The 12,905-nt window shown below is 46.3% G+C and overlaps 1 protein-coding gene across 1 annotated transcript; it reads right to left on the reverse strand.

The window, feature by feature from the left end:
* Positions 1 to 2,483: 2,483 nt before the first annotated feature.
* LOC125545734 (small ubiquitin-related modifier 1-like) lies at positions 2,484 to 4,992 on the reverse strand. Its single transcript, XM_048709763.1, has 3 exons — positions 4,733 to 4,992; positions 2,880 to 3,029; positions 2,484 to 2,796 (listed from the first exon to the last, which is right to left on the reverse strand). Exons 1-3 carry the CDS (start codon positions 4,823 to 4,825, stop codon positions 2,722 to 2,724), a joined length of 318 nt encoding a protein of 105 aa, XP_048565720.1. The 5' UTR covers positions 4,826 to 4,992; the 3' UTR covers positions 2,484 to 2,721.
* Positions 4,993 to 12,905: the final 7,913 nt, after the last annotated feature.

A 12,905-nucleotide genomic window follows, 5' to 3' on the forward strand; every position in this document is an offset into this window, starting at 1 on the left:
ACCAATAGCATTTAACACATTGTCTCTTCACTTTCTATATCCACTTAGGCCCCTCCAAGTGCTCCACTTTGTACATGTGCTAAGCCTGCCATGCAGAAAAAAAATCTGATGTGGCAAGTTAATTAAGAGTAGAGAGATGAGTGTGGTGATACCAGAAAAAACAATGCCAAATACGTGAACCTAAGCACAACATTTAAATGAAAGAAGCCTAACAATGCATGAAGGATTTTAGTTGCTAAATCATTAAAGGAAGGGAATATAGACGGACTCGCCCGGCCCCCGCGTCGCTCCGCACGGGCGACACGGGAGGTGAAACTAGCAGCCGCTCCCCTGCCGTCCTCCCCCTCGCCGCCGCCGGGGTGCGCCGCCGGTCAAAGGCTGTGTGGCAGCGGCGGCGGCGGGGCTTTGTCTTTCTACAGGGTGTGGGCGCACCCGTGGCTGGTTCGTCCTGCAAGCGCCGCCGGTGGTCGGGAGATCCTCTCCTCCGGCAGGGCGGCGGATCCGGGGCCCTCGCGCCCGGATCTGGTGCAGTGGTGGGCGCGCGGCTGGGGAGGCCCCGTGCGGGGGGCTAGTGCACAGCGGAGGTGCGGATCGGCTCCGGCCGTCGCGTGGTGTGCGCGGTGAGCGCGGTGAGTATGCTCGCGTCGGATCTGGCGCTCGGCAATGGCCTCCGGCGGCAAGGGGCGACTCGGGCGCACGGCTGTGGTGAGGGGGTGGCGCGGCATTGATCCGGCGGGGCCGCTCGTCTTCTCCGGTGGGATGGCAGCAAGAGGCAGCGCGCGGAGGGGCGCAGTTGTGCTGTGCTGGGCGCGTGGCTGCTCAAGGGGTCCGGCGCCGTGGTGCTGGCATCGAGTGCGCGTGAGCTTGGTGGTCGACGGCGGAGATAGCTTGGCGCAGCAGGAAGGTGGAGCCGGTGGATGTCGACCATGGGGATTGTGTGCTGCACAGCGCTTCGGATCTGCTCGGATTCGGAGGTGTGGTGGAGCTCCGGGCGAAAGTCCAGCACTGTCCTTGGGTCGATGCCGGCAACAGCGACGCCATGGCTATGGCATCGTTCCCCTTCTTGAAGGTGTTGTTGTGGTGCATTGCATGACTCTCCGAGAGAAATCCCTAGCTTTGGATGGTCGAAGCGGGCGATGACGACGGCTACATCGTTTCCTTTTTTAGGCATCACCTTGGAGAGTCAGCATTGTTACAGTTTGCACGTATCTCTTCGTCGTTGGGGACAGTGGAAGTCGGGGCGGCGGCTCCGGATGGTTTCTGGATTGTATGTCGAGATGGCGATCTCGGGAACAATGTGAGTGGCAGCTCTATGAGGTGGGGCTCTATCTCGACATTGGTTGGTGGCATCCTTGTCCCGCTTGGGCGGTAGGGGTGTCGGCTCGGTCGATGCGCCCAGAGGAGGCGGTCTGACTTTACGTCGGGGCGGCGGCCCCGGATGTGGTGCGACGTTCATGGTCTGCAAGCGGTTGTCCTGAGTAGCGTGGGCCGCGGGCAGCTGGGTTGTGCGGCGTTCCTGCTCGAGGGGAGCGGTGGTATGTCGGGGCGGCGGCCTCGGAAGGCGGTGCCGGTTGATTGCGCTGGGCGCGGCAGAGCGATGGATGTCGGGGCGGCGGCCCCGAGAGAATCACTGTGACGACCAGACTTCTGTGGCAACCATGATGGTGGGAACAAATGGAAGTCAAGTATTTTGGAACGGAGGGAGTAGTTCTTTCTGCTAGTGTCAATTTTTTGGTGTGGTGAAAAGTGCACCAATTTATAAAGTGGTAGTTTTGTACTAGTGGGAATGTGATAACAATTGTTATGTGCTTTTTACTCCCCACCACGCGTGCTTAATAAGAAAAATTTGAGATAAAAATAGATACAATGAATCTCTATAAAAATGAGTTTAAATGAACACAACCAGATGTATGTCATGCGAACATGCCAACAAAATTGCAAAAACTGTCTGATATATTATGATGCCGTTTCGAAACGACCGGCCAAACTTGTCGTACCCTATCAGAGCTGCTAGTGCCTAAAACATATTGTGACTCATTTTAGCAACGAAGTAATGCACCTGAGGAGAAAAACATTTCGCCGTACAGCAGCCAAACCAACAACACTCCCACTCCCACAGATAGCTCACGGAGTCACAGTACTGACTGAACTCAGTCAGCACTCTGCACGCTACAAGAAGACATGACGACAAAGACGAAATATTCCAATAGCCCGTTCCCGTCTAACAACATCAGGATTATACTAAGGGCAATAAGATAGTCCAATAAAAGCAAGCATGCTCATGTTAGGAAATCTCAACAGTAATCACACGAATAACCATGCAGCGGCAACACAAAACTAATCCTCCCCAACACCGTGTGCCCAACGTACACGCGACAGAACGGACTGTCCACAAAGCAAAGCCAAACACACAGAAAGCTTCGAGGAACTAAAACAATCCAAACACGAAGAAAGCTTCGAGGAACTAAAACAATCTCAAATCATTGGGAGTACTAAAAAGACAGTACTGGATAGGTGGATATATTAAGGGATGGATAAACGAGTCATGACAGGCCAAAGTACCCAAACGGCACTAAACAAAACCTCCCCTAATGTCCTTCAGCTATGGCATGGGGCCAGAGCCTCACAAGTTCTTTTTAGACTTTCATTCGTTCATGTGCTGTCCAATGATGGATCAGAGTCTTGTAGACCGACAACAAGCAGGACTCTCGAAGGCTTCTCCTAGGCGCGGGGAGGGAGGCGGCCTCCGGTCTGGTGGAGCATGGCATCGATCTCGTCGCCATCTTCCATCTCAAGCTGAAACCACAGCGACAAAAGAAGATTCAGAAATCTGAAGGGGGTTATTGGTTGAGGAATTGTGAGAATGTGACCCCACATACCTCATCAGGGGTCTGCTCGGCACGGAGCCTGCGACCGTCAAACAGGAATGCAATAGCTTTCATATCCACAGACTGGCGGTCGCAGTAGGCATTCATCAGCTTCTTCAGCTGGGTAGATCTCTTGATGCGAAAGAACACCTCATTGCCATCCTAAACACACAGGGGTCAGAAAGGTGAGACGCCAATGAAACAGAGTAAGAAAATTATTAAATATACAATGAGAAGTAAAACACGACATCATCCTGTTGCAACTACTGAAATCAATAACCATCTACAGGAAAAATCCCGCAACCTTAAGTCATACTTGCATAAATTAGTGCATCCTTCCAGTTTGGTCACTAAATGTAGTCTGTTTTTACCATGAGGTGCTTCTAACCAATATCTAGCAATTAGAGCACTACCTTTTCTACTTTTGAAAGATGTTATGACAACATGTTCATAGAGAGCAGTATAACAATCATAAAAAAAGTTTAACAGGAAACCAGGTATGAAAATGTAATCTGATGCTTTTATATTTCACAAAGAAAATTATCTGATGCTTTGGTCACTAAACAACTACCCCAAAATAAACAAATAAACTTACAAGCATATTGTTAAGACAATTCTTCAAATCAAACCACCGCATTATTTGGTTTTGATGGCTTTGCCAACTGTTAGTTCCTAAAATATGTCTAGGTAATGTTGTGCCTTGGATATTATACTAAACTGGTACTCCCTCCGTTCCAAATTACTTGTCGTGGTTTTAGTTCAAATTTGAACTAAAACCACGACAAGTAATTTGGAACGGAGGGAGTAGCAGAATACAGATGCTTAAAACAAAGCTTTTTCCTAATTATTTTGTCTGAAAGTGTCCCCTTCTGCTAGCCACTTCACAACTACACATACCAACAGCGACCAATACCATATTAAATTCTCACTGTTGACAATTTGGATTCAATCAGCTTCATTTGATAAAAGATGTTCAGAAGCCTCACTGTTCTTAAATTAGCAATCCTACTGTCAAGACAAATTTTCAAAGTAAAGCTTCACCAACTGGTCACTAACAGCATCTGTCTATTGACATTGTACAAACAGAATAAAGATGATTCAAATGAAAACGTTTGCCTAACTATTTTGGTGCCAATAAGTGGTCCTTCTGGCAGTCATTTCACAACTGTAGATTACCAACAGTGATCAATAACATACTAAATTCTTTGTTGAGAGTTTCTGCCACCAGAAACTGGATCCAATCACCTTCATTGGATAAAAGTTCACTAGCACCACAAGTGTCCATATGAAACCAGAAAAAGAACATATAAACATCACTGTCCTTGCATAACAAAGTTGCATGAACAATTTAGCATGTACAAGGAGCTCACTGACAACAGCATACAATGGTTGCACAAAACGGTGACTACCTGACAAAAGAACAAATAGGACAACGTTAACTGAAATTTGACAGACAAAATGCCGGCACAGAAGACACATCTTAGTGCAAATATTCTGAAGCGATCCAGGTGTTGGGTTCTATTGTTTCATCTTGCTACTGTTGCCCCATTGTATACTTGCAACAGAAATTCAGCATCAAACAACTAGTGCTAGTGCAGATTGCTCCTTCTTCACAGTTCAATCTAAACATCTCGCAGGCTTGTCAATCCACTACATGTACACAGTGCACCCACGACACCACAAACGAATTTCTAGGACAACCGCGGGCACACAACATGCCGATCCCACTCAAATCGACAAGATTAAGCCATCTATATCACAGGCCACACCTTTGACACCCAGGGACAAACGGCCATCGCGACTAGGGCAATCTGAATAAGAGCACAGGGGATGCAGGCAGAGAAGGGAGGAACGGGGGAACAGACCTGGCCCTTGACCTTGAGGTTGATGTGGGCGCCGCCGCCTTCGCCGCCCGCGCTCGCCGGCTTCTTGTCCTCCTCCCCGCCCGGCGTCGACATCTCCTCGGCCCCTCGCGCGGCGTGGGACTGATCTGCAGCAGCGTCGGCGGGAACGAACGAGGAAGGTCCGGCGATCGCGGCTGAGGTTTTCTCGGGGTGTGTCGCCGGGCGCAGGCGGACTCGGCGGATCTTATAGGGCGGCTGCTCAGAGCCGGATTTGATAACGGGCCCTCGCGTCCGCGATCCCTTCCCCTTCCTCCAAGCCTGCGCGTGTGGGCCGCGTGGCTCCGCGCGTCCGATTGGCGGGCCGTCCGTCCGTCTGTCGCCTCGTGGGCCGCGTGTGCGTGATTCGCACGCGGGGAATCGGGACAGATGCCGGGTCCCATCGCCCCGTGCGCCTTTTGGGTTCTGGATTAGTTTTTTTTCCTTTTGGGTTCTGGAGTGTTACCGTTTCGCCTCCCTCGCTACGAGAAAGCACAGCGTCGGTGTGAATAAAAAAAATTAGTGGGTCCGTCACTCTAATTTGAATGGCCGAAATAGTTGTTTTGATCTTCTTTCTGACTTAGCACGATCTAACCATCGTTTCAAAAATTTCACGATATGACCTTTTTCTTACCGTCATCATCCTTGGCGATAGGGATACACAACCTACCGCCGAGGTCAATGGCGGTGAAACTTACCGGCGCCATCACGGTCATTCAACGTGGAAAATACCCTTCACCATGGGCCTTGGCGGTAGCTATTTTCAAACAGCAAGATGCTAGCGGTAGCCGAAGTGAGTGGGTCAGTCGAATTTGAAGCAATAAATAAGGTGTGTTGCATATGAAAACAATCGTGAACTCAAGGTTTAGACGTTAGGTTTGGCACTACAAGGTACAGGGTTCGATTCCAACTTAAGGTATATTTTATTTTCTATTTTTTTTACGCAATAACATGAAAGAATTGTCCAATTAGTGCTGGATATGTATTATTGTAAAAAAACACATTTTTTTACTTTAACATGCATAACTTAGAAAAGCAGTACATATTTTGTGATGTGAAGCCCATCTTTACTTTAGCATACATACATAACTTTGACCCACTGAAAATAATCTTAACGACACAAGTGCTACTGCGCGTGGAGCTCATGTTACAACTCAATTTTTACATGTGCTAATGCATGTTAGTGTCATGATCAGCTAGGGTCTTCTTGTTTTTCCTTTTTATTTCGCCGATTTAAAAATTCAAAAAGAGATGGAGTACTTAAACCATACATTGCATCTGAGGAACCTAAATAAAAGTTTTGTCGTATGGGCCGAGGTACTTTGATGTGATTGTATCTGAACTCCACACCCCTAAATGGCGGGGAACTTTTGTGTATGGGGAACCTAAGGGTCAGGATCGGCACCTCATGTGGAGTTTGCTTAGAAACATTGCACCAAAATCAAATGAACCTTGGCTTATGGTGGGTGACTTTAATGAGACCATGTGGCAACATGAGCATTTTTCCTATGCGAAGAGGTCTGAGAGGAAGATGGCTAACTTCAGAGATGTCCTCTCCTCCTGCGAGCTGCATGACTTGGGTTACAAAGGCCCAAGTTGGACTTATGATAATAAGCAAGGGGGGAGCCAGAATATCAAGGCTAGATTAGACAGGGCTATGGCCTCACAAGCTTGGTGCGACCTGTTCAATGGCCACACAGTGACCCACATATGTTCAACTCGCTCCGACCACTTCCCGATACTGGTGGAAACGGGTGCCAGATATGTGTGTTGTGCACGAAAGCGTGGCTTTCACTATGAACAAATGTGGGAGCGCTTGCCCTCTCTTTCAAACCACTATTGAGAAAACCTGGACAGGGAAAAAGAAAGCGAAGAATTTGTCTAAAGTCTCAGATAAGTTACAGGAAATGAGGGGGTCCCTTAGCCGCTGGAGCAAGAACAACTTTGGCTCGGTTCTCCGAAAAACCAAACAGATTAGGGACAGTATTAGCAAGCTTTTGGAGGAGCAGCAGTCGGACTCTAGGGAGTTTAGATTGAAAAAATTGTCAAGCGAGTTAGATGAGCTGTTGTTACGGGAAGAAATAATGTGGAGGCAACGATCGAGAGTCCAATGGCTAAGAGAAGGCGATAGAAATACAAGGTATTTTCAGAGGAAAGCTACGTGGAGACAGAAGAAGAATGCAATTTGCAGACTAAAAAGGGAAGATGGCTGCTGGGTCGAGAAAGGTGATGACCTTAAGAAAATGACTATAGATTTTTTCAAACTCTTGTTTACTGCAGATAACGAAGTGGAGCCTAGTACGCTGCTGAATCTTATCTCTCCCAGAGTAACGGATGAAATAAATGAGTCCCTGACCAAGGCCTACACGGATGAAGAGATTGCGGATGCCCTGTTCCAAATAGGACCCTAAAAGCTCCGGGAGCTGACGGTTTCCCTGCCAGATTCTATCAACGAAACTGGGCTTTGGTAAAGGAGAATGTCATACCTGCAGTTAAGGACTTCTTTAAGTCAGGGCTTATGCCTCACGGGGTGAATGACACGGTTATCTGCCTAATTCCAAAAGGCAAGGACCCCCAATATTTGAAGGACTACCGACCAATCAGTCTCTGTAACGTTTTATACAAAGTGGTGTCAAAGTGCATTGTCAATCGTCTCCGGACTTTTTTGGATGAGATTGTTTCAGAATCTCAAAGCGCTTTTGTCCCAGGCAGGATGATCATGGACAATGCTATTATAGCTTTTGAGTGTTTCCACAAAATTAGCCATTCCAGGAGCAGTTTTAACACACATTGCGCCTACAAGTTAGACTTGGCAAAAGCCTATGATCGGGTTGACTAGGGGTATTTGGAGGGAGCACTCCACAAACTAGGCTTTGATAACACATGGATTCAGTGGGTGATGTGCTGCGTCAAATCGGTGACATATTCGGTCAAATTGAACGGAGAGTTGTTGGAATCTTTCTCCCCGACGAGAGGGCTCAGACAAGGCGATCCTTTGAGCCCGTACCTGTTCCTTATGGTGGCTGATGGCCTGGTAAATATACTCAGAAGAGAAGTAGACAGTGGTAACATAACGCGTCTCAAGGTTGCAAGAGGCAGCCCTGGGATATCTAATCTACTCTTCGCCGACGACAGCCTTCTCTTCTTTAAGGCTACAGACCAGGAAGCAAAGGTGGTCAAGGGAGCTTTGGAAGTCTTCCAGAAATGCACGGGACAGCTACTCAACCCATCAAAATGCTCGTTGCTGTTTAGTGAACTTTGCCCACCCGTGACACAAGGAGATATCAAGAACACCCTAGAGGTTGTGTCGGCTACTTTTGAAAGTAAATACTTGGGGCTGCCAACTCCTGAGGGAAGAATGAAGTATGGGAGTTTCCAGCCGATCATGGAAAGGTTTACTAAAAGATGTTCAGATTGGAATGAAAGATTCATGTCCTTTGCGGCAAAAGAGGTTAATGTAAAATCGGTAGCACAAGCTCTACCAATGTATCCGATGGGAGTCTTTAAAATGCCAATCGGTTTTTGTGACAAGTACAAGAAACTCATAAGAGATTTTTGGTGGGGAGACACGGAGGATCATAGGAGAGTACACTGGATGGCTTGGGACCAAATGACCAAACCCAAAAGAAATGGAGGTCTGGGCTTCAGAGATATGCACTCTTTTAACCAAGCATTGCTTGCGAGACAAGGGTGGAGATTGATTCAAAATCCGGACAGCCTGTGCGCTAGGGTTTTGAAATCGAAGTATTACCCAAATGGAAATCTATTGGATACGGTGTTTGCTGCAGATGCGTCGCCCGCATGGAGAGGCATCGAGTTCGGCCTAGAACTACTGAAGGAAGGCATAGTGTGGAGGGTTGGAGATGGGAGAAGCATCCAGATACAGAGAGATAACTGGATCCCGAGAAGGAGTGGGCTAAAAGCTGCCTCTTTCACACGAAACTGCAGATTGAGATGGGTAAACCAACTTATTAAAACTGACACAAATGAGTGGGATGTGGATCTCATTCGGAGGGTGTGCCCAGTTTATGATGCCGAAGAAATTTGCAAGATAAGGCTCCCTGTCAGGAAAACCAGCGACTTCATAGCCTGGAACCATGAGGATTCGGGATTGTTCACTGTCAGGAGTTCATATAAACTGGCTGAGGAGATCAAGAATAGAGACAAGCCAGTCGCATCTAGCTCCACCAGCGAGGCGAGCAACGGCAGCATCTGGGACTTGATTTGGAAGTGCGAGATTCCCCAAAAAATTAAAATCCTAAACTGGAGGGTAGCTACAGGTTCCCTAGCCACTACAAGTAACAAGAAACAGAGGACCCTGGAGATCAACGCCACTTGCCCTATATGCGGGCAGGAAGATGAGAACGAATACCACACGATCATCAACTGCACTAAGGCCCGAGCTCTGCGCTCAGAAGTTCGGAAAGTATGGAAGATCCCAGGTGAGAAAGCCTTTGCGTATACTGGCCCTAATTGGATGCAGTGCCTCCTTGACACATGTGATATGAGGACCCGCGGTAGGATTCCCCTGTTGTTCTGGAGAGCGTGGTTCCTCCGTGAAGATTGCGTGCATGGCAATGGGAAAGCCTTGGTGTCTGTGTTGGTGGATTTCCTACAGCGCTATGAGATGGAAATCATGCTTGCCTCGGGACTTGAGACGGATGAAGCGGGCAAAACAAGCCTATTCCCTACGCTGCCAATTAGGTGGTCACGCACTTCAAATGGGCCACCCCGCTGGAACCCCCCTCCGACTGATAGTTGGAAGATGAATGTTGACGCATCCTTCTTGAGTGACAGAGACATGACATGTCTCGGGATGATTACAAGGGATTCCAAGGGGTTGGTCGCGATGTCGGTATGCCGAAAGATTAAACCTAGTGCAGGGATAGAGGAAGCGGAGGCAGAGACAGTGCTGATGGGGATGAAGGAGCTAAGTACACACTATCGTGGGCCAATCATTATCGAGTCTGACTGTTTGTCCTTGATAAACCGACTGCAGAAGACCACCCCGGACAGATCGCGGCTATTCCACTTTGTTAACGACATCAAGAACCAGGCCACTGTGTTTAGCTCAATTACCTGGTCGGCGGTCAAGAGAGACTGTAACAAGGTGGCCCACGAGCTGGCAGCTTATGCGAGAAGCAAGGGAGAAATCAAAATCTTTGCAAATGTCCCAGAGGAGCTTGCAGAATTAGTCTTTAATGAACGCCCCACCCTGTAAGCTTGTTAGGCCTTGTAGGCTGTTCTCAGAAAAAAAAACCATACATTGCAGCAGCGAATCTAGAAAGTAAATAGAGGGCAGGCTCGAACACGCAAGGAGGTACTGAGATGGGCCAAGAAGCAGCTGATTTGCTAGGCTGGGCCGTGACTATTACTAGTTTCTGTCTCTACTACTCTCTACTACTTAAAAAGAACGTAAGATTCTCATTTCACCTTTCTCTTCACCACCCTTTCGTTCAACCTTTCATTTATATGACAATAAATCACCTTAATTTACTTACCTTTTGAACCAATTACACTTTAATTTACTTATCAAACTTCTAATCAAAATATAAGGTAATTCACGGTCATGATTTAATGAACATTTATTTACAAAATCACATTATTATTGATACGTAAATCACAAGCTAACGTACTACAATATTTATATCCCGTTGCAACGCACGAGCATTATTCTAGTAAATACAAAATTGATCTAGTTGATGGGCAGACTCAAGCATGTTAAAGCCTGCACAACAGATTTTTTTGTTGAAACTCCTGTACAATAGATTCACCCTGATACATTGGATTCACGGTCTATTTGCATCTTTGTATTTGCTGCATTCACACAAGGGCTGCATGCTTTACAAGTTCTATATGTTTTCATCTAGGAAAGTGATATATGTTTTAGAACCAACAACATTTATATGCACAGGCCAATGGTATTTAGTTACAAATAAATAAAAATATTATTTTTGACAATAGCCCATATCCAATATTAATTGAACAAATTCTTCTTTGTTATTGGGAAAAAACTAAATAAACAATAAAATTGCAACGACAAAAAGCTAATGGTAATTAGCTACAAATAAAATAAAATATTTTGACAACGACCCATATCCAATACGAATTGGACAAATTCTTCTTTGTTATTGGGAAAAAAATAAAAGTAAAAAATTGCAACAACACAAATCAAACCAAGGCTCTTCTAGTATAAAGCAAGGTGTGCTATCTACTAGGCCTAAAGAGAACTACAGTTGTGGAATGTAACATATGCTATTTATACCTTACCATTTAGCTCACTAGTCACTTAGACTACCACTAACAATCCTGCCGGTTCAAATTAGCTGCCGCCAGAGAGCGTGGCGGTAAGGTATAATACCCTACCGCCGAGGCCGTTGGCAGTAGGGTATTTTTAACATCAAATGACTATGGCGGTGCTGGTAAGTCCCACCGCCATTGACATTGACAGTAAGTTGTGTATCCCTACCGTCAAGGACGATGACAGTAGAAAAAAGGTCAGATCATGATTTTTTAGAATGAGGGTCAAATCATGCTTACGTAAGAAAAACGGGTCAAAATAGTAAATTCAACCAATTTGAACATCTCCCGTTTCTGTAAAAGTGTGTGTGTGTGTATATATAAATATAATTTTAGCCTAAGATTATCCTATCATCAAATATTGGGGTAGCCAAAATTCTAGTCGAACTTTTGCTAACTTGTGAACTAGAATGATCAAATAGACATGGGCAACAAATCAAACAAGCACCAAAATTTTGGTCATAACATGGAAAATTACTATGACGAGTTTTGATCGACACCAAAATATGCCTTAAAATTTTCATCTCGATGTGCCAACATTTTTTGTCAACTCTGTGCGAACGATGCAAGTTTGCACGACAGCTGCACGACGGGCAATCCAACCATTTTGCTTGCACTTTGATACATGCATGGACGATGTTGTTAGGGCATATTTCTCTCTAATAGTTTTGGTGATTGATGATAATGCTATTTGCGGACTAACCGTGTGCATTGATCATTTCAGATATTCTTATATACGGCACAAGATGGTTTTATTCCCCTCGATGAAAAAAAGAGTGAAGATAGTTTTTTCGACATTTCTTTTGCATGGACTTCAGTAGTAGGAAATATGTACTATTAAGAGGGGGTCCCTTTGAGAAGGTATGGGTGAAATCAACATATACACGACCCCACATGCACCCACATACCCTTCATGCAACTTTGGAGATCCATATGTTCCGTGCTTGGGCAAATTGACAGCACCCAAGCGGTAGTATCGCTCTAGCCAGCGGTAGTACCGCTTCAACGGTACTGTCACATGCCAGTGCCGCTTGTACTACCGCTTATTCTCAAGCTTCTGTTGTCTGAGTTTATTTAGCGGAAGTAGGGCGGTAGTAGAATGATAGTATCGGCCGTGCGGTACTTTCGCGTTAGTACTACCCCACATGTGTTGATTCTCTGTAGCCTGGGAAAATTAGCGGTAGTAGAACGATAGTACCGCTTGCGCGGTACTTCCGCTTCTTACTACCGCAACCCCTACCGCCTATTTTTCATGCTTCTGTTGTCTTGTCCGCTTTAAATGGTACGAGAGTGGTTGTTCAACGGTAGTACCGCTTCATGCGGTACTTCCACCTTGGCAACCCTCTAGCACCATTGATTCCTCTGTGTCATGTCACCTATTGCAGTAGTACCACACATGTGGATGGTAGTACCGCTCCGGCGGCACTACCGCTCCTGTACTCTTGTACTCATAGTCTTCAGCTGGAACTACCGCACTAAGTAGTAGTACCGCTCACCAGAGCGGTAATACCGCTTATGTGCGGGAATAGAGCAGATAACGGTTGGATTCGCCCCCACTATATAAAGGGGGTCTTCCCCAAGAACACTAAGCTCTTATCCCCAAAGCTCTATTGTTGCTCCAAGCTCCATTTTTGTCCGATCTGCCTCCCTAGCCTTCAAAACTTGTTGATCTTCTTGGATTTGGAGGAGAGTGCCTCGATCTACACTTCCACCAAGAAATATTTGATTCCCCCCACTAATCCCTTGCGGATCTTGTTATTCTTGGGTGTCTGGGCACCCTAGATGGAAGAGTTCACCTCAAAGCTACATTTCATTATGGTGAAGCTTTGTGGTGGTGTTGGAGATTCCAATTAAGTTG

This window comes from Triticum urartu, chromosome 3 (genome assembly GCF_003073215.2).
Source record: "Triticum urartu cultivar G1812 chromosome 3, Tu2.1, whole genome shotgun sequence".
NCBI lineage: Eukaryota > Viridiplantae > Streptophyta > Magnoliopsida > Poales > Poaceae > Triticum > Triticum urartu.

Coding starts and splice junctions, on each gene's coding strand:
- LOC125545734 (XM_048709763.1), bottom strand. CDS start 4,825: ATGTCGACGCCGGGCGGGGAGGAGGACAAGAAGCCGGCGAGCGCGGGC. Junction 3,030..4,732: donor ACCTCAAGGTCAAGGGCCAG/GTCTGTTCCCCC, acceptor CTGTGTGTTTAG/GATGGCAATGAGGTGTTCTT. Junction 2,797..2,879: donor CCGAGCAGACCCCTGATGAG/GTATGTGGGGTC, acceptor CTGTGGTTTCAG/CTTGAGATGGAAGATGGCGA.